General features: G+C 36.8%; 1 protein-coding gene across 1 annotated transcript in view; it reads left to right on the top strand.

Annotated features, from left to right (window-relative positions):
- Positions 1 to 14,441, top strand: part of LOC107036006 (sodium/calcium exchanger 3) — a 66,026-nt gene extending 51,585 nt beyond the window's left edge. Inside the window, exons 6-8 of the mRNA XM_015253686.1 lie at positions 8,461 to 8,619; positions 13,578 to 13,749; positions 14,237 to 14,441. Coding sequence (XP_015109172.1) covers positions 8,461 to 8,619; positions 13,578 to 13,749; positions 14,237 to 14,441 — 536 coding nt within the window. The remainder of the gene's footprint in view (positions 1 to 8,460; positions 8,620 to 13,577; positions 13,750 to 14,236) is intronic.
- The last annotated feature ends 8,732 nt before the right edge of the window (positions 14,442 to 23,173 follow it).

Raw genomic sequence — 23,173 nt, forward strand, 5'->3', positions numbered from 1 at the left:
CCCCCCCCCCCGCCCCCCAGGCACTCATTCTCCCCATGTACTTGCACTTCCCCTTGGCATATACTATTTTCCTGTTTTCAGTGGAGATTCTTGCTCATTCTTTGGTTGCGCATGTGGTTTCAATGGTCGTCTTTTTGAAAAATACGATGAGAGGATGGAGAAATGAAAGAGGAGAGCTGACAAGGCAGTGGATCAAATCAGATTTTTGAAACTGAAGATATTGGTTCATGGCTGAATAGATAATTTCGCCATTGGTTCAGCAATCAAATCGAGTTTATGAATCAATTCTGGAGATTGATGAGTGGATGTTACAACACATTGTGAAATTTGAGGGGTTCAGGTCTGATTTAATGGCGAAATGAAGTTCCCAGAGGTTGTGCGAAGTTACTGGACATTTTCTCAATCAGGGATAGTCATATCCGTAAATTCAGTAGCGAAGTGGTCAAACGGTTCAAGTCAATTCAGTCTTTAGTTGAGTTTCCCAGAAATATTTCCGAATTTAAGGGAGATAGCGAAATTTTCATAATAACCTTTTTTGTAGAGTGAACTGAGTGCTACTAAAAAGGTTATGAGAAATATTTTGCTATCTCCCTTAGATTTCGAGATATTCATTGAAAACAGATCAATAGTCAAAATCGACTTAAACCGTTTGACCATTTCGCTACTGAATTATGAATACCGTTAAATTATTCAGTAGTCAATTTGTTAGTATCACTCTTAAATTTTAATTACTGAAGTCATCATCAATTTAAATATTCAAATCCCGTATGATTTATTTATCCCGATGATTATTTGGATAATCGGAAATTTCTTATAAGAAATTTAGGATTATTTACTTGAAAATAAAAAAAATTTACAGATCCATATTATTAAATATTTAATTCACCATCAACTGGAAATTTAGATTATCAATTATTATAGCATTTTTTAATTTTAATTAGTATATTTAAACCTTGATCAATGTAAATCGAAAATCCTTTTGATATTGAAAAATCGGAAGATTGGTGGCCATCCCTGTTCTCAATATTATTATTCACTCAGTGAAATACTCAAGTCCTTTTCAATTCATCTTTGATTAAACGTTCATCTACGTAAAGAAAAGAGATTAAAATTTAAATATCTCACCAGTTTTCTCTCATAAAACATTTTCAGTATTTCATATTATTTTAAATCTACTTTGTGATAGAATCTTCAGTAAAAAATGTGATTAAGACCAAAGAACTTAAAATTATTTCTACCTTAACAACTCTTTCACAATTAATAAAGTTCCAAAACAAGAAAAATCGTCAATCATCTCTTCAAACAATCGGCATCCTCCCCTTAAATCTTTCATATTCAACAATGAAAGTTGAAAAATTGACCGTTCCATCAATTTTTCATTCATCTCAGGCTCTGAAGGGACGAAAAATCCCAGAAAGCAATAAGAATTCAATAAAAAAAATTAAACGACCCCCAAAACACGTTGATGCCCGTCATAACCCTGGATTTCACCCAGAACCATACCAACGAATGTTTTTGATGCCTCGTCAAGTTGAAATGCGTTATTTCCCGACTCCGAGAGTAACACTAAACCCACCGGACCGTAAAAACCAAGGAGAGAATGTAACATTCTAGAATTCTGGCACACACACACCGCACGTGACCCCCAGCGCACTCCAGTTTCTGTACCACTGGGCCTAGCTGGTGTAAATAAAATGAAAAGAAAAGGGATGTGCATCTGAATGTGTCTGGTGCACACATTTGCCCATTTCCAGGGGAGATAGGACGTTGACGCACCCCTGGGTAAAATTCCCAGGTTATCTCCCCCTTATGTGCTTTGAGACACCTCCTTCGACGACGAAAAATACAATCTTAAATTTGATTTCTTCAAATTTTTCAGGGTTTTCAAATTATTATGATTTTAATAGGAATTGTTTTCAATTTTTCTCATTCATTTTCATGGAAATTTTTGGATCATACGCATAATTATTACATTTCTAACTAATAGAATTCCATTTGAATTAAGAAAACATTAGTTTTTCATTAAAAAATCTATTTATTTGATTTTAATAAAGCTAATTTAATTCAAATAAACCATTTTTCTGGGTTTGTGTAACAGAATATCAGACAGCTCTGATTTTTTTCTTCTTTTGTTGCAAAAAAAATTGCAAACAGTGAATATAGCATGAGAATATGACACTCCTAAGTGAAATTTCCAGATTGGGTCTCCTTTCGGTGCTTTTAGACATCTTCTTTAAGTACGAAAAATAAAATTTTTAAATTTATTTCTTCAATTCTTAAGAGTTTCTAAATCATCATAATTTCATTGACAATTTTTTAGAATGTTGTCATTCATTTTACCAATTGTTTCCTTGAAAATGACTAAACTCGTATTTATTTTCATGAAAATGTTTAGATTATCTGAATAATTATCACATTCCTAACGAATAAAATGTTATTTTAATCAAGAAAACTTTTGTTTATGCTAAAAAATCTAATCACCTGATTCAAATAAAATTGAATTAATCCAAATGAACCATTTTTCCGGGTTTTCTCCCTGTTTTATGAAAAAAAAATGAAAAAAAAAATGAATATGGCAAAGATAAAAATAAGAAAGACCTCCCGACTAGTCTATCGTAATTCCCACCCCGTTTCGCCTAGGTCCCAGGCGACTCTTAACGTGTTACCCCGGATTACAGCCTCCAATAAATCGCCGGCAGGTTTTTGACTGACATAGGATAAAGAAAATGCTCCTTCCCCTGCATCCAACGATCGATGCCACTGTTATCTCGTTTCTAATTATTCTCGCTTTTCTGTACCGCCCCTTAGGCCCTCCCCCACCCTCCACCCACCCCAAATCCCCTGATTTCGCACTGGAATACGTTCGCGCACTGAATTTAATATAAAAGCATTGAAATTGCTGGAATGATTTATCCGTGCCCTTCTCTTTTTCCCCTCTTTCCATTTTACGTATATTTTCGTTTAATTATTACTGGGGTATGAATTTTTCAAAGCACGATTATTGCGAGTGAATATTCAATGGAGCACTCGAGGTCCACTGAATTATACAAACGTCACAGAGACAAATTTACGAATCTTTTTTTTTCATTTTCGCTTCCGAGTGAAAGTTTTATAATTGTTCAATTTTCAGTTTTGGATTTTTTATGTTATATCGATCCAATGTGGTGAAAAAAGTCTGATGTATCAGTTTCTCCTTAATTTTTCGCTAATGAATCGGTGGAATTGAATCATTTTTGTCCCTCAAATGTGGGCATTATCGAGCCCTTATTATCGAGAACTTTCTACCGAAATCGCTTGGTTTTCTAAATTTTTTCTTCCGTTGAATCGAGCCCTCCCTAAATCCGGATTTTCCCCCATTTCCTGATACAAGAAAGAAATCTGTCATGCTCTATCAATAAAACTTTTTTCATTCCTAAAAAACTCATACACCAGCATGAAACCTCTCCCACCGGATAAGAAGCGTTGATACCGATAAGAAAAATCCTCTGTCAGCCGATGATATTTTCAACAAGAGCTTGGGATATCGAGCCTAGTCACGCTTGAGAGGAGGCTAGGTACAGCAGATAGCTTTCGAGTGCGATAATAAATCATCCCATCAGCATCTTCATCAATGCTGTGTTGATACTATCGAATATAATTGAATAAGGGCTCATCGAGTTAATGAGAAGCATTGATGCAGCAATGGATGCACATGCATCTGCAGGAGACGCTGCAGTACTTGCTCATTACGCACGCTCTCTTGTGCTTGAGTATGCATCAACCATGGGGATTATCCAAGAAACCTGTTATTTCACTAATGCGGGGATTAGGGAGTGGGAGATGAGGGTGATAACGAGTGTTACACCAATTATGAAGGGGGATGAGAGATGCGGAGAATGAGTTCGTGATAAACTCGAGTTTTAGAGATTTGCGTTGTACGGAATTCAACGGTTATCCACTTGAGAGAGCTGCATGTTTCTTGAGTTTTTATTTTAGTACTCGCAGTCATTCTGCAGACGTGGTTATGACGGAAATTTGCCAAAATGCCTGAATGAGTTACGCGAAATCGAGGAAACTCATAGCTCCGCTCTATGAGTGATTTCGAGAAGACTGCGCTCACGAGAAAACAAGAAAATGTGAGAAAACTTGAAGATTTTTTCGTGCTCCATTCATCATATCACTGTTTCTATAATCAATGCTGATGATTAATCCTCGAAGTTCTCGAAGGAGTCGTTGGAGAATAACTGAACTCACGATTTCGCTCTATGAGTAATTTTTATAAGTTTTCTTGGGAGTCAGTTCGGAGATGGATGAAGAAATCAATACTCAGAATTCATCTCTATGAGCAACGCTTCATTTCCACTCACAAAAATAATTTTTCTAATTCTTTAAACTCTATGAGTAATGCACCGACGTTTGTGTTAATAAAGAACATAAATGTCGGAAAGAAACTCAGAGATTTTCGTTACCTCCATCATCCGACATCTTTCCATGAATCTTCTGCGAGTTACGTTGATAAAAAATTATAAAATAGTTTCACAAGCCCCTTTAACTGAGCTATCCGCCCCAACTTTATGAGCACTTCCGTCACGCTTTCGCTCATAAAAAAATATCACCATTTTTGATGCATTTTGAGGGTGAAAAGAACCCCCTCGAGTAGCACTTACAGACTCAGTATAAAAAGTCTCGAGATGAGTAAAAATCTAGGGATAGTCTCATTGTTTCGCTCTATGAGTAATTTTTATGAGTTTTCTCGGAAGTCAGTCCGGAGATGGATGAAGAAACCAATTATCGGAATTCATCTCTATGAGCAACTGATTCATTTGCACTCGCAAAAATAATTTTTCTAATTCTTTAACTCTATGAGTAATGCACCGACGTCTGTATTCATAAAGAACATAAATGTTGGCAAAAAACTTAGAGATTTTTGTTACTTCCATCATCCGGCATCTCTCCATAAATCTTATAACAGTTACGTTGATAAAAAATTATAAAATAGTTCAACAAAAGCCCTCTTCAACTGAACTAATAGCCCTAACTTTATGAGCAATTCCGTCACGCTTTCGCTCATAAAAAAAAACATGGCCATTTTTTGATCCGTTTTGATGGTAAAAAGAACCCCCTCGAGTAGCACTCACCGACTCAGTATAAAAAGTATCGAGGGGAGTAAAAATCCAGGGACAGTAATAAAGTAGAGGGATGCTCGAAACGAGGTAGGTTACCAAGGGGAGTGGTGGACCAAGTTGTGGATGGTCTCGACCCATGCATCAGGATGTGTGTCACGTGTGTGGAGCCATAACTCCTTGTGCCGGTGTAACTGGGTCACGTTTCTCCAGTGAACATACATATACAAGGGGTTGTACCATGGACAAAAGCCCACGACTCTTCGAGTACGTGGGGGCTTGTTCGAATGTAGAGGGGAAGTGAGGGATTGTTAAACATACCTAATCGCTCGGACGTTCTCGCATCGTTGGACACCTGACTATTATCTTCCGTACCATCGCCATATCCCATCAAGCATGACTGACATTCCTGGAGAATGGATGCACCTGGAATTATAACGAAAAGCAGTGAGAGAAAGTTTGAGGGCAGTAGAGTCGAAATGAAGATAACTTTTGATAATAAAAATTCAAAGGACTTTTGAGGGGATAATTTCAAAGGTTGAAAAAGTGTTTTTAGACATTTCAGATGGCAACCCATGTCCATAATATTAATCTTTATGACGTGAAATCGTGGAATTTTGGACTCAAACAAATTCTGACGGGACATTAATTTTTTGTAGCCCTTGAAATTCTCAAGGGGACTCACAATTCAACTCTGAGTAATTTAGTTGGGTTCTCATTCATAGAGATAATTTCTCATTCCTATTGGAGTTATTCGAATGAAATAAGATTCATCCATCATGCTGACACGTCCCTGAGAATCCAGCGGACTCACAATTCAACTCTATGAGTAATTCCTTTCTACTTATAGAGAAATTAATGAATGTTAGAAAAAACTCTGTGATTTCTGCTTCTTCCATAATTCCCGCATTTTTCTCCATCAATCTTCCAACATTTATAATGATAAAAAATTCTAAAATTGCTCGATAAGTCCACTTTAACTCTATGAGCATTTTGATACTCAAAATCACTCAGAATAGATTTTCCTCAATACTGAGTGATTTTAGAGAAAAATGTCAAAAGTACTTTTATGTACCCCTTGAAATTCTCCACAAAAAGTGTCTTTTGACATTCCTCGTATCATTTCCTCCTATCCCAAAGCGTCTAAAACAAAATCAAGAATCAAAGATTGAAAATTCATGAACAGAAAAATTCAATAACGAACAGTTCAAACGTATCGACTGACTCCAAGAATGTAATTACATGGGGATAAACTAGTGCTCTGATGAGCCTCAGGGACAAGCTCGAAACATTTCCCCCGGTGAAGCCGTATAGATAGATCCCTTCTGCTTCAATAGTTCTAGAGATGTTCAAGCCCAACAATCGTAATTTCCTTCAGCCACCGAACTCGATGGGACAATGCAACTGTCTGAGGGGTATAAATCAAGTTAAGATCGCACAGAACGAGGCAATATCCAATAGTAACCCTCGAAACTGCATCTGCGGCCCGATGCTCAATGGATGGTAACTCTCCAAAGGGGAAAAAATCTGCTGATTTCGAGCTGTTTGGTCCCCTTTTCCCTCTCGTTTCACTGTCAACTCTCGGCTGAGTTGTACCACCGGATTAATGAGTCCACAACGATCGCAGGAACAATGAGACGTCATAAATTCCAGATTTAATGGCCGCCCTTGGTGAACTTATTCACCATCTGCATGTATCTCATCTGCATTTCACAGAGGCAGTCTTCTGAAATTCTAGATACAGTTGGAGTTCGATTTTACAAGTACGGGACTCATTATGCGATCATTATGCAGTGGCAAACTCGATATTCGTGTCTAGAGCAAGTGATGAATTCCAACTGGAGAATGGGAGGTGAAGTCTAGGGTTCTTTTTTCACCAGAATGTTTCTGGCAAATGCAGCTGACTTTCAACTCGAGAATTGTTGGTAGTTTACCATCTGGAGTTGAAGTGGGGATTATCAACTTGTTTGGGGAAACTTTTAGGAGTTGAATTAATGATACAGCTCTGATTATTTGGGGAGCGGTGAGTTTAATCACTTTTGAAGGGAACGAGCTGAGTTTTGTTGTTAATTTAAAGTGTCTCTTGATGGTGGGAGGGATTGGTTGGAGGTGAATGCTGAGATGATGGTGAATCTCTCCTGTATTGATTCTGTGAATCCTATTGTGTGGATTTTTCGGTGGAATTTTGAATCGATTCCATTAACTAATGGCTTCAGAGGCTAACGAATGAACACTCCACATCTAGAATACTTGAAACAACTCGGATTAAATGGGTTTTGACGACAAAAATACCATTTTTGTAGTCAATGTGTCCACTGGGGATTCATACTAAAAGTTGTAGTGGAGCTTATCAGAAGTTGAAGTAATGATACAGCTGTGATTATTTGGGGAGCGGTGAGTTTAATCACTTTTGAAGGAAACCAGCTGAGTTTTATTGTTAATTAAAAGTGTATCTTGATGGTGGGAAAAGCTGTTTGGAGGCGAATGCTGAGAAGACGATGAATGTCTCGTGTATTGATTCTGCGAATCCTATTGTATGGATTTTTCGGTGGAATTTTGAATGGATTCCATTGATAGAGGGCTTCACAGCCTAACGAATGAACACTCCATCATGTAGAATACTTGAAACAGCTCGGATTGAACGAGTTCAAACGACAAAAAAAGATCATTTTTGCAGCCACTGTGTCCACAGGGAATTCACAGTCAACTTGAATCCGGTGTGAATTTGCTGGTCGGAAATATTCCACTCGATATTTTATTCCACTCGCAATGAACGCAACCTCCATGTGTAACCGTATTCTCGGTGTAGTATGAATGCACGAAAGGGAGGAAAATATCGACAGTGAAACGATGGGGAAAAAATGAATACAGGGGCTTTTTCATGTTGCAAGATAATCAACAATGCTTTGATTGATTTTCTATTCAACCAAATGTGCAATTCTCTCAATGTAAATATTATCAGAATATAAAATATCAAGAGACAACGATTAAAAGAAATAAAAAAATAAACAAATACAAAATCCATTGAATTAATTCCTCTTGTAATTATGAAAAATTAACTTCTCCGTAAATGTGAATTAGTTTCGCTCTTCTCTCTTTGTTTTCACACGCAAAAATATGCAATTAAGCCCCGCAAGCACTCTAATTACACGGTGTTCACGAATTGAGAAGAAAAAGCGATAAAACTAAAAATTAAAATTTGCTCAATTAAATCCCACGTTGTGGTTCGCAAAGAGCTGTCATGAAATAGAATCCGAACCAGTCTAACGACAGTTCTCCCATTATCCCTTAACCGGTACTCTGGTTTAATTTGTTTGAAACCTGTTGATGACTAAATTCCAGCCTCTGATTGTTCCAGATATTGCTGGTGGATATCTGTGCTTCGTCGTCAGCATACTGGGAATTGGAGTTGTGACGGCAGTTATCGGCGATGTTGCCTCGTATTTTGGATGCACACTGGGTATCAAGGATTCAGTTACTGCTGTTGTGTTTGTGGCATTGGGTACTAGTATTCCTGGTGAGTGTGAACATTATTTCCATAACGGAATGATAAAGCTGAATTAATTGACCCAGTGATTTATGCCCGGAGAAATTACGCGGTTGAATCAAGTATAACTTTTTATTTGAAATTTCTCTATTCACGTCAAGAATATTATTGAGAGGGTTTCTTTTGGGGGGGGGGGGCTGGAGCCCCCTGGAGTTGATGAGCGAAACGAGCAAAGGGGGAAGCGCTCTTGGGGTTGGCGAGCGAAGCGAGCAGGAGACGAAGCCCCAGGGTTGAATAGAAAAGCATGTAGAGGACGAAGTTGATGAGCGAAACGAGCAAGGGGCGAACCCCCTAGGATTGGCGAGCGAAGCGTGCAAGAGACGAAGCCCCTGAGGGTTGATTAGAAAAGCAAATAGTGGGTGAAGTTAATGAGCGCAGCGAGCAAGAGGCAAAGCCCCCTGGGAGTGACGAGCGAAGTAAACAGATTTGGTTAGCAAAGAAAGTAGGGGATGAAGTCCCCCAGGGGTTAGTGAGCCAAATGAGCAAGGGGCGAGCCCCTAGGGTTGAAGAGAAAAGCAAGCAGGGGGCGAAGTTAATGAGCGAAACGAGCCAGAGACAAAGACCCCTGGGGTTGACCCCCAAGATTGAATAAACAACACGCAGGGGCCGAAGTTAATGAATGAAACGAGCCAGAAGCAATGCCCTCTGGGGTTGTTGAGCAAAACGAGCAGGGGCGAAGCCCCCCAGGGTTGGTACGTGGAACAAAGATGCTTCTCTGGTTCCTTTTTATCCCCTGACGGTTCAGTGAAGAGTTCGATAAAGCCAAAGAATTTTATTGCTTTTGTTAATGCAAGTGAAACCATTCAGAAGCCCGATAATTACACTTGATAATTACACTTGGCAAAAAAAATCTTCAGTTACGCGCTTGCAGTCACTTACTTTTTTCTGCAGTTATTCACAAAAAACCGCTCTCAGCGTGAAATAATAGCAATTCATTATCGAATTATTGATTCCCCTCATTTTCTCCGCAATCAAGACCATTATGCAAATTTTATTCATAAGTTATTGTCGACGGAATTGAAAGAACGCTGAATAATTTGAATAAATTCGTTAATTCATCAAAATTTCCGATAATTTTTACGTTCAAATGACGAAGTAATTGAGCGCCCGATGAATCGTTGAATAATACCGGCAGTCCAATTACACGGATTATCATCAGAACGCACTAACGAGGCACCTTAATACCCTCGCCTTTTGACAGGGTTCGAGTGCGGTATGTCAATTTACCAGAAAGCTCTGGTGTGTGGTACCACGAGAGCCTATTTCCTCGATAATTAAATCCCCAAATTGTTTTCCTCATTTTTATTTTCAACATCCACTCCATGTCCTTCGAGTACAGATAGACCATATGGTTTGTGGTCACGTCGAACTATCGGATTTGTTATACTGATATTTCAGGACGGAAAACGAATTTTCGGGTACATGAGTTTGGACATTCACTCAATCTGTCTATCGGGCTTTAACTCACCGCTTTCAAGCCACAAAATACCGGTGAAAATAGCTGATAGTAGGGGACAACTGACAGTTTTGTTGCCACAAAGTTTAGAGGAAAATGTTGATCTGAAGAGTAAAATTGATTAGAGGAGGAAAAGTGAGTTCTCGTTAACGGAGGAAATAATTTGATGGAGTTGATTAACAATTATGGCAGGAATAAGTACGCGGGGAGAAGGTTGAAGAAAAATTATTTAGAAATCGTGGAGGGAATTGTTTAAATAAATGGAACCTTGAGTGGAATGTTTATCGAGTGATAGCTCCACTAAAATTTTGTCAGTGAAATTCATAATTCCATGGAAAAATCGGTGGATACTGGGCATTTCAGTTCAATTTTCCATGAGAAATGATAGGAATCAAGAAAATTTTAATGAGTAAATTCTTAAATTTAGAATTGATTGAAAATTTTTCGTAAGTTGATACTAAATATCTAGGTTTTGATTAAAAATTCAAGAGAATAGAGGAATTTTTGTTCTTCTGCTGGTTTGAAGTTCAGAATTCCATGGAGTTTTCAGTTAAATATGAAATTAATTAATTATCTGTTCGGTATTATTAAAATATTTTCATCCAAATAAATATATAAGTTACTAATCGATTATAATATAAATTCATTAACTGTATAAATTCTGTAAAAATTTGAATAGAAAAATTAAGAAACAATGAAACTGAATTTGAGTTGAATTATTCTCAGAAAAATAACAGAAATCAAGTTAAAATATTCTTAAATTTTTGAATTTTCAATCAATTTTTCGTATTCTTCTGCTACTCAAAAATTTGAAATTAATGAATTATTCATTTCATATGATTAAAACACTCTCGTAAATATAAAATCCACCAAAAATATTGTTGAAATGAATAGAAAAATGGCCGTGACTATTCGCACCATTGCGTGAATCACTCCCGTACACTCCATACACTCCACGCATGCGTGAAGTTTGTGTTTCACGCAGCCGAATTTTCATACTGCTGTCTGTTTCACGCAGTTGAAGTTTCATACTACTGTGTGTTTCACGCAGTTGAAGTTTTATACTACTGTGTGTTTCACGNTTTTATACACCTGTGTGTTTCACGCACTTGCATTTTGATACGCCTGTGTGTTTCACGCAGTTGAAGTTTTATACACCTGTGTGTTTATACACACAGGAGTGTGAAATACACAGGAGTATCTGAATACGACTGCGTGAAACACACAGGTGTATAAAAATACAACTGCGTGAAACACACACAGCCTCTCCATCCACAGTCAAATCGAAATAAAGGATGACAAGTCCCTCACCCCTAAGATTATTCCCCCCCAGATGTATTGAGTTATATAAGTCCCCCATGCTCCACTGATTCTTCAGCGGCGCCAGATCTCGTCGATTTAGCAGTTGTCCTGAATTTTCTACAAGGCAAAAGTAAATTCCGCAGCTGTCTCGTGGGACATACACCGCGTAGACAAGATCCACCCCGTCTTCCCCCCCCCCTCTCTCTTTCCCTCTAGAAGAAGTTCAAACGAGAGAGATGAAAAAAAAAATGAGGCAAATCCCCGCAGGCTGCAGACGAGCTTCCGGGCAGACTTGAAAAAATGTTCTCAGCCGCTGTCCCCAGGTCTTTGATAACACAACCCGCTTGCTCTAGTCCTCTGCATCTCATTGAGGATTATGGAGAGTTATGATAGAGATCAAATTACCTTCCTGATATTTAATCAGTCTCTTAAACCGAAGTCAAGTATTAATTAGGGATTCGAGTGAGTGGTGTTAACCTCTGTATTAATACTTAAAATACTTAAGGGTATTCAGGTATCTTTTAACCATTTTCAGTGATCAAATTAGTCAATTAAATTGCGTGAGAAAAATTTGAATAAAATCATAAATATTCAGCGTCATTCAAATGATATTTTAATGATATTCCAATTTTTCATAGAATTGGCTATTTTAAACATTCGTTATTTATAAATAAATAATTGAAATTATTTAAACTTTTGGAAACCGTTTTTTTAGGTATGAAATCGAGTTCTGTTAAAATTCTGAATATGAATAAATTTAAGATTTCGAATAAATGATTGTTATGCTGGAAAATTGAAAAAAATATTTATAAATTCTTATAAATAAATTGAAAAATTATAAATTATTTTTAAAAAATGCTCGTAATTTTCCAATTTCATTAATTTTCCCCCAAAAGTAAACTTTCTATTTTTTTTCAGATTTTTAGTTTTTTTTCAACGGTTCAATATTGACATTGAAAATAAGACCTATAAAGTTTAAATACTAAAATCATTGTAGAATGTCGGGAAACTTAGGCTCAAATGAGGCTAAAATGAAAGCTCAATCGAAAAAAAAAACGAAAAATGACGATTTTGAGTGCCTGACGACTTCATTACCGTCGGTTTTCATCACGAAACACTCGGTATTTTAAAATATCGAGGCTGAGGAAGTGCACTGTCCTTGAATATGATGAACCCAGTGTATATAATATGATCGCACAGTAATGAAGATCCAAAGCCGACAAGATGAGTCTGCCCGTGGGGTAGAGGCCTTAATTACACGGAATTAAGGTCACTCTCGAGACGCGATGAAAGTGACTAACGATGTTGTCTGCAGTTTGTAGAAAAATTATAGCTATGATTTTGTAGCAAATGGGGGGAGATCCACGCCATAAAAAAATTATACCGTTATACCGAGAGACGTTGGTTAGAGCCTTGTCCAACAATATTCCTTAATTATAAGAAAAGAAAGGAAAAATCACAGGTAAAGTTTCGTGAGAGGAAGCTAGCGAAAAGACCGATGTGAGGGGAGGGGGGGGGGGGCTAAACCCCCCTGGAGTCGTAGCCCCCCCTCATATTGGCTAGTGAAATGAGCGAGGGGCGAAGCCCCTCCCAGGGTTGACGACCAGAGCTAAAATTTGATAATTGGATAATTGAAAGGGCGAAACCCCCCTGTTATTGGAGAGCGAAACGAACAGGGGGCTAAGCCCCCCTAGGATTATTGAGGAAAATGAACAGGAGATTAAACCCCTCTCTAGGAAGAGTGAGCGAAGCGAACAGGGGCCAAGTCCCTATGGGAGTGTTGAATGAACCGAGAAGGGAGCGAAGCCCCCCCTGGAATTTTTGAGTGAATCGAGGGGGCCAAGCTCTCCTGGGATTTTTCAGGGATCTGAGCAGGGGGCCCCCTGATTTTTGATCGAATCGAGCGAGGGGGCTAAGCCCCCCTGGTATTGGCGAATGGACCGAGAGGGGGGCCAAGCCCTCTCCGAAATTTCTGAGTGAACCGAGCAGGGGGGCAAGCCTCCCTGAGTCTGTTGCGTGACATGAATAGGGGGCGAAACCCCCCCTGGGATTTTCTCTCAAAAACTGAATGAAGCACATGTGTATTGAAAGACTAAATTATCCACTCACTTCGTAAATATGCCTGATATTGACGCACTGATCTAACCCATTTGTCTGATGAAAATTTTAGACACGTTTGCCAGCAAAGTGGCGGCGTGCCAGGACAAGTACGCGGACGCTAGTGTCGGAAACGTGACTGGTAGCAACGCGGTAAACGTCTTCCTGGGAATTGGTATAGCGTGGAGTATTGCAGCCATGTATCACAGCTATCATGGGCGAGCCTTCGAGGTGGATCCTGGCAGGTAAGTCCTGAAAAACTAATTACGAGGAAGTACCCAGGCCTTGGCCCTTGGGAAATCCGTGGAGACTAGTAAAACTTTTTTAAAACTCCACTTTCATGTTAATTATCTCGAGAACGCGTCATTCCAGGGGAAAATGTCAATACAACTTTTTTGTAGGCGATAAAATTCTCTACAAAAAAGCTCACGTGACATTCTCTCCTAAAACTACCCATCATGAGATAATTTCCCATCTAATGAAACGTCATAAATCCATCAGAAATTTTTGATTCTCACCCAAAACCCGAATAGCTTTCATTCTTTCGTTTTAATTATAATGAAAGCCCTAGAAAAAAGCCCCCATAATATCTTTTACGAGACTTCATCCAGTCTATTGAACGACCCAACGTAAAAATAACAAATGTAAAGCTTGTAAGTTGCGTAATGCATCGAAGAAACTAATACACAACGATGCGGAGGTGAATAAAAAGAAATCTTGTTATCCCCCTAGCTTGGCCTTCTCAGTGACCCTCTTCTGCACGGAAGCCTGCGCAGTTATCATAGTACTAATGTTGAGGCGTTCCAAGAGCATTGGTGGTGAGCTTGGAGGACCATTTGCACCGAAACTCGTCACATCGATATTTCTCTTTTCACTGTGGGTCTTCTATCTCGTCATGTCGACACTCGAGGCCTACGACGTAATTAAAGGCTTCTAAGGTCATGTTTCATTGTCTATTCAGAAGAATAATGGCCTATGTTGGAGAGGGGGCACGTCTGTTTTTTTTAGTTGAGAGGTTGACGAGGTAAAATTCCGTTGTCGAGTGGTGAAATGAGACGATTTCACTTCAGGATCGGTTTTTTGTGAATATGGGGGAACCTGAGGGAGATACGACCATTTTAATAAGAACCTTTTTTGTGGAGCAGAAACAGAGCTACAAAAAGTGTTGGGGTGAACATGGGTCTATCTCCTTTAATTTTAAAGATATTCAGCTAAAACTCAAACTGAAATTGAGTGAATTTGTCTTTTTTCGCGATTTCTTTTATGAATTCATCTCCTACATTCAATTCTCAGCTGTTTCGTCCTCCTGAGTCATACGAGAGACGAAAAATAGCTATTGTGAACGATCTTGTGCTCTCGCTTCCACTCGGTGAATCATCCGCATTCATTAATTGGATAACATTTAATCCTACGGGATGGAATTCCATTGTCGAGTGATGAAATAAGATGATTTTACTTCAGGATCGGTTTTTTGTGAATATCTTGAAACCTGAGGAAGATACGACCATTTTAATAAGAACCTTTTTTGTGGAGCAGAACCAGAGCCACAAAAAGTGTTGGGATGAAAATGCGTCTATCTCCTTTAATTTTAAAGATATTCGCCAGAAACTTGAACTGAAATTAAGTGAATTTGTCTTTTTTTCATGATTTCATTGTGGAATTCATTTCCTTCATTCAATTCTCAGCTGTTTCGTACTCCTGGGTCACACGAGGGACGAAAAATAGCTGTTATAGATGATCCTTTACTCTCACTTCCACTCGGTGAATCATTCTCATTCATTAATTGAACCAAATTTAATTCTTTTCAACTGTGAAAAATGATTCGAAGGAGATTAATCGACGAGATAATTCATTGTTTCGTTGCATTCAATTATATTCAACGCAGGGATATTGTTCAGACCGGATAAATGAGTAGGTAAACCGTGTGGAGGCGAGTAAAGGAATTTGCCTTAACCCAGAGCCAAAGATGAAGAGTTATAAACGAGGAAAAAAAATTCAAATCAAAGAGCAAAAACATCTAGTCATGAGCCATTACCCCAGGGTAATGGCTACTAAAAATTGAGATTAATCGAGAGATTACGTTATACATCATATATATATTATACATAGTGTATTTATTTAATTTAAGATAGCGTTTATATGATATTCAAGTGTAGAGTATAAAAATGATGTTGATTTTTGGTTAAGAAACTCTAGTCTTCGAAATTAGAAAGTGAATTGGATCAATTCAATTGGTCTCAGGCAATTCGATTATTGGAATTGACTAAAATGTATGAATGAACCCGATTGGGGGGAGGATTCCTCGAATCAATGAAAATGTGCAAAATTTATTTGCAGAATTTTTTAGACATGGAGAATTTTTTTATGAGAGGTATGCGCGGCCTTCGCTCGAAAGTAAAAGCTTTCGTTGTTCTTCACTGCCTTTGATCGAGGGTCGCACGCATGACTGAACATTTTGAAGGAATTATCATTCTGTTGATGAATAGTTAATAATAAGTGGATAATCGATTGCGAGGTGAAGTGCGTGCTGAGGTAGAATTATCTGTTATAAATACTGTAAGTAATTAGATGAAGTGTGAGAGTCCAGATTTATTAATTAATTACTTAATTAATTGATTGCGAGTGAGAGTGAATACACGCGGGAAAATTTCGTATAAAAATCCGGCGAATTCGAGCGGAAATTCTATTGGATGTATGGGGAACTTCTGCGGAAGAATTTCACAACTTCACTGCGCGTTTTTTATAGAAAAAATTAGTGCCATTTCATCTTTCTATACATTTTCTATAGAAATTCCTCGACACGAATTTTCCAAGTTTTTCCGCTCCATTTCCAATCCATTTTTTTCATTTAAAAAAATCAAGAATTTTGTATAAAGAATTCCTGCAGAAGATATCCCAATAGAATAAATTCTATAGAAAAATCTAACTCTATAGATTTCCTCTATAAAACATTTTCCATTAAAAAACGCACAGAAAACTGCAGAATTTTTCAACGGAATTCTCCAAAAATTAATCGAAACTTCAACAAAATCCACTAAAATTTTCAACCCAATTCGCCAGTTGTCTCTACAGAATTTTTTCGTACGTGTTATCCCTTCATCTGTCTCTCGTACCGGATATTTTCCTAGTGAAAAGTGTACTCCCCGGGCCATTAAGGTCTCAATTCTCCACATGTCCCTAAAAAATCGGGCAAAAAAAAATGTAACAAAAAAATTCATTTTTTATTCAATCTACCATGAAAAATAGCCCTAGAACTAGCTTCTCTTCCTGATGAACGAAAATTTATTATTTTAGTATCGGTTGTATTAAATGAGACTCAACTAGCAAAGCGTCAAAGTGATACTCTAAAATCTTAAGCGTTCTGCCACAGATAACCGCAGTGATTTCCGTTTTGCTCGACGGTTACTGTTATTATCATCTTCAACATGATAAATAACGAATAACTTAGGTGTTGAAGAATGAAGCGTAGAGGACACGTAGAAATACCGATATCTCACTTGTAGCGAGATTGTATGGGTAGGGGTATTTTCATCGTATATGCAGTTGTCGAGACGGAAATTTACGGGTAAAGGACGATTCTACTCTAAAATCTTGTGCATTTGTCGTATATCCTATTTCCAATGGAGTCTTGTATCTCAATTCCCACTACTACCCGTCTATCCCTTCTTGCTGGCACTGAGAATGATGAAAACTGCGAGAATATCGAGAGAATAATTGTTCAAAATACATTCGACGAGTGAAAATTTCTGACAATTAATTAGTTTCAAAATTTTCTCATTTAAAAAATAAGAAAAATTAAAAAATTCCTAAATTGACGGCCCATTTTGCCCCGACACAACTAATGTTGGTGTTGGAGCAAGACGGGCCCTCAAACTATTCAGATAATTTCCCTCTGCGAGTGCATAAAATGAGGAAGAATCAAATGACGAAGAAATAGTACTGAAAAAAATATCGGAGCGGTGAATTTTTTGCTGATACGAGTGGTATTAATAAAATAATCGATCAAAGTATTATATTCTAACAATAGTCTAAACCGTAGAAAGAAGGTGAGAGGGTGGCAATGCTTTTAGCAAAGTGTGCGCCCGATCATTTTTAGAAAGTGGATTAAACTTATGGGAAATGGTGGAATAGAAATTGTAGGTGCCCGATGGATACCTGCCGGTAACTGAATACATATGTAATTGAACTCACATTCACACGGGCTATAGAATAACTGGAGTATAGTTTCATCGTCATCAACTGAAAATTCATAAGTTCACGTATGAAAAAATTCGATAGAAAAAAAAATCCAGTGCAAATTCAATTTTTTTCGCTAATTCTATTAAAAATTGCGCAAATTCAGCGTGTCGATGGAAAAAAGTAAAAGATTTTTATTTTTCTGCAAGAATTATTGAGCATTAATTTTTCTTTTTTTTCCGTTGTATTTTTATTTGTTTCTCATAATAAAAATCGACAAAAAAATTGGAAACTTCATGTCCATGAATTCTTATAGAAAAAACAGCAGAAAAAGCCATACATATAGAAAAATCAGCATCTATAGACTTTTTTCCATGAAAAAATTGTGTAGAAAAAAATTCTATTGGAGTTCTGTTAGAATTCTACGGAATAATTCTATTGGTTTTGTCATTTTGTGACAAATATTCGATTAAAAAAAGTCACTGTAATTGGATTGTTCTACATTTTCCCATTGAATTTTTCCATATCCGTTCAATTATAAATGAGTTATTCCATTCAGCTATCGATTTACAAGACATTTCATCATGACTTTATGACTAATTCTTCAGTCTGATACATTGAAACGTCAATTTTTCAATTTTCATGACAGGCCAGCCCCACATTAACCACTCATCAATGAATTCATTGTTGAAGTAAATCAAAATCATCAAGGAATTCCTGAAAAAAATCGTGAAAAAACGCCTTTGCTTCACTTTACCAACGAATTCATGCATTCAATCTCAGAAAAACTCTTCAGGTTCGTCAGCCAAAAATTCTCTCGTGCACCTATTCGCACGTTCTCTTATACTCTAAAATAAAAAAACCATTAACACAAAATAATCAAGGACCAAGAAAACGTGAAAGACGTTCAATCCCACTTGACTGGCTTCGAAACATATTTGAAAATTAAATCCAAAGCTGATGTGCATTATTTTCAAAGTGCATTATTACACCCAGAGAAATGATAAATTCTAATTAAACAAACTTCATTCCTATCAAATGAACAATTTTTAATAAAAACTTTCACTTCATTTTCATTTTTCATTTAAAAAACCTCAAATAAATGTTTTTTTACATAAAAAAATGTGTTATCAACCAAAATGGAAACTTTATTTGGACTAAATTAATTATTTACTGCACATGATAAAAGCTTTTTCACTGAAATAAAAATGACTTCATTTATTTAAAAAAAAAATTGAATTCAAGATTCTTATTCCTTTCAAATGCATCATTTCTCCGGTTGTACCCTTTCCGTTGTATACAAATTAGCGCGACTGAATGATCAAAGACTCAATTAGTTGGAAAAAAAAGAAAAATGAAAGAATGAAACCGACCAATTGTAGAAGATTTGGATCTGGACCAATTAAACCGATTAGTTCCTAGTGTTTGATTAACTCAAATGTGCGTGAATCGAAGACATTCACCGTTTACTTTCTCATAATTTATCATTCATAACCCAGTCCTTACTTAATTTCTGATGCTTCACGCACAAAACAGAAGCCATTGGCTTCATACTAACTGAACAAAGAAAAAATATTTCCCACTAAATGGAGGAAACATCACAGGGGCTGGCCGCCACTGTCCTTCTCTTTGTACATAATAAGATTTAAAATCAACAAAATGAAACTCTGACATTTCTATTCGCAAATGGAGTCTAGAAGAAAAAATCAATGCTATACACAACTACTTCTAATATAACTTACTATACAATCAATAAAGACAAAATAACTTGAATCTATCCTCTTTACTGTCTTTACATCGTAGAAGAATTATTCTTAGAGTATTTATATAGAAAATCTATTAAGAAAATCTCTTTGAGCGCGGGACATGGCGAGTCTGTTGGATTCACCAACGCATTATTGTTGATATTTAGGGGATCTAGTTGAATCTGAGTTGATGAAAAATTGCAAACATTTGCACTTAGAAAAAAACTATGATAACAACTTAAAGAAGCAGTTTGGTTAAATTTTTTTAGGCGAAAATTACTGTAATGGACTCTTCATGTTTTGCCATGTTGCGACATTTGAAGTTTACTCGTCCAGCGAAAGATAAATAAATGATTCATGTTGATGAACGGAAATGAAAATAATGTGGCGAGTTTATTGGAGAATAAACGATTCAGGAAGACGATTATATCGGGGGAGTGGGGCAATGTGGGCAACGAAGAAAAATGAAGAAAAATGTGATGTTTGAAATGAGATTTTGGAAATCTGGAATTGAGTGAATTTGAAGGTCAGATTTTACGGGTCAAATTGAGGGTCAAATAAGTTTAATCATGAGGGACAAATGGTTTGGGTCAAATGAAGGCCGACAGCAAGAATTAAATGAAATGCATTAAAATTAAAGGCCTGAAAGTCAAATAATGTGGGTCAAATCTGAAGGTCAAATGGTATGGGCGGGTTGAGTGTTAATCATGAGCATCAAATGTTGATCAGTCACGAGTCAAAAATGAAAATTTAAGAGTCAAACGGTCCTTAAGTACGTTCGGAATTGAGGGTCAAGGGTTTTCGAGGGTCAAAGGACCCTTAAGAACGTTTAGAGTTGAGGTTCAGACACTTGGAAGGTTAAACGACCCTTAAGAACGTTCAAAGTTAACGATCAAATTACCTTCAGGGTCAAAAAACCCTTAAGAACATGTAGGTTCAAGGATCAAATGATCTTGAAGGCCAAATTATCCTTAAAAACGTTTAGAATTGAGGATCAAATAATCCTGAGGGTCAAATGATCCTCGAGAACGTTCAGTTTGAGAGGTTTAAACGGTTTTAAAAGTCAAACGACGCGTAAAGGCGTTTAGAGTTGAGGGTCAAATGTTCTTGAGGGTCAAACAGCCCCTGAAACCACCAAGTTCAAGGTTTAACTGATCTTGATAGTAAAGCGACCCATAAATAAATCTAGAGTTGAAGATAAAACAATCCTTAAGAGCAAGGATCAACCCATTTTATTCAAAACTAAGCTTTAAATGAGGGTCAAACCACATGGGTCAACGCGAAGGTCAAATTGTCCCATAAATTCACCCATCTCATTCTACCCAAATCTACGTTTCTGCAATCTCAATTCAAACATCTCTCTTTTCACCCACGTCACCCCATCTTGCCCCACCCACCCCTAAAAAACAGTAGTGAGTTCATTCCTTAGAAGCATTCCGAAGTAAACTGTTACATGTATAACTAAATTAAATTGAATGTAAGATAATATAATAATGTCTCGATATGGTAATTAACGACAGACAGAAGTCGATTGTGAATGGATTAAGAGAAAACGATCAATCAAAAATTGAGAAAAAAATAAACTATGATGTGTTAATTTGCGGTTTTAATCGGAAAAATTTTGTACCGCGTGGAGACGCATAAAATGTTTGCCATTAGAGATATGTGTATATACATTGTTGTGTTATTGCATAGTATATACGTACGCAGATGAGAAACATAAGCAAAAGTAATGAAAATAATTAATTGTAACATGAGAATCATGATGTTCCTTCTTCCTTTATCATTAACATTTCCCGTATATTAATGAACCTCGATGTTCATAAATTGTTGCTGTGTATATTATATATTTCTTGATTGTAAATAATGCAATTAACGAGGGAAAAATCCACAATGGGTTTTTGATTTTGCGTGAAATAACAATCGACGCATCTATTCACATTATTTATTCAGTCATTTTTATTTTTTCATCTCGTTTATTGTGAATTACTTTTTCGTTTTGCTCGAGTGGGTTTTCATTTCAATTCGTTATCTCCACTCTGCAAGCGCTTCTGTAGAGCTGCTATTCCATTCATGTATAATTTTATAAGTAAAGATAGATAAATCCCTCATGTCTATGAAAAAAATCATACAACGAACTCGAAAATTCAGGAGTGAAGTGGTGAAACGGGAGAGGTCAACAGTTTTTGGTGAATATCTCGGAATCCAAGGGGGATAGCGAATTTTTTGTCATAAACTTTTTTTCAGGAAATTAAATTTCTCACAAAAAAGGTATCTTGAAGAATTTCGCTATTTCCATTAGATTCCGAGATATTCCTCAAAAATCAATGGAGGAAATTTCTGGTTTACTACTTCAAGCCGGAATTCATTAATTTGTTATGAATTCTTTTGTAAATGCGTCTCAAATGAATGAAAAATATAATAAATAGCGAAAAATCACTTCGGAGATGGAGGAAAATGCGGAAGAACGGTACTGTCATTGATAGAGTGTCCAAAATAAATCAATAAATGATGAAAAAGATTGAGATTATCATCGGTTACGGAAAATTGAAAGAATAAACGAAAAATGGTTGAATTTTTTTGCGCCTATCTTTAATATTATTGGAATTCCCTGTACTGCGCGCTATTTACACGTTAAACGGAATTATATTGGACATAAATAATTGTGTAACGCCAGTGTTCAACAAAAAAAAATGAGAGCAAGGGAATTATAGAGAAATTAAAAATGGTGTTCATTGTTGATGTGAATAAAAAAAATAGCTGGGTACCACTGGCGGACGGAGTTCAGGTCCAACTCCGGGTTTGACCCCTGAATTTTGGAAGTTTACTCGCTTCATTGGCGCTTGGGCACTCGGCCTGATTGCATTTTCAATGTTATTGAAAAAATGGTCAAGCTAAAATGCAAATAAATTAATGATTCCTGAAATTAAATTGTCACTGAGATACTGTGACCGCTGTGCATCAGGATATCCAATGAGGGGAAACGATTATATCGAGTAAGAATCAATTTATTGTAATTGAATCGAAAGTGCAAAAGAAACTGAGGAAATACATGAATTAAATGTTGTTTACATGAGGTTTTTCAATTATTGTTAACCCTGATGCATACTTTACGGTGGACTTTAATAAGCTCTATTTATTAACACCGATTAAATTTTTTTTTTCATACAGATTCGAAAAAATTGATATTTTTCCAAAAATCGACTTTCAACGAGCGCTCAAAAAATTGTCATCAAAATGGAATTAGTCATGGCTTAAAAAATTGATAACAATACCCTCTTGATTCGATCAGAATATGATGGAGGTCGCACGATTCGTTGTTGGGTTACAGCACATTGTTTATGCGATTTGAAAGAGAAAATCCGTTTTTTCATGATTACTGAAAAAATCATCAGTAATAGCAATTAAATCAGGGCTTGAAAAGTATATTTCAATGCCTTCTTAATCAAGTTGAAAAATGGTGAGAACAGCGTCATTGCTTATCAAGTTACACAATACCGTCATGAGCTTTTTATATAAAAATCTCTATCTCTATTAACCTCAGGTACTAGTCTATTATGTTGAATACTTATTCATATTGATTCATGGTCCCGAATAACTTCTGACAGAACCTGGGTTAAACTCTGGCTAAATCCTGAATAAACCCTGATTAAATCCCGGCTATACACTGATTAAGCCTTCATTGAACCTTGATTAAACCCGGACTGAAAACGAATTCGAGTCTAGAGAGGCTCTGAATATAGAATTA

This window comes from Diachasma alloeum, unplaced genomic scaffold (genome assembly GCF_001412515.2).
Source record: "Diachasma alloeum isolate Michigan unplaced genomic scaffold, Dall2.0 Dall_scaffold_00203, whole genome shotgun sequence".
Classification (NCBI taxonomy): domain Eukaryota; kingdom Metazoa; phylum Arthropoda; class Insecta; order Hymenoptera; family Braconidae; genus Diachasma; species Diachasma alloeum.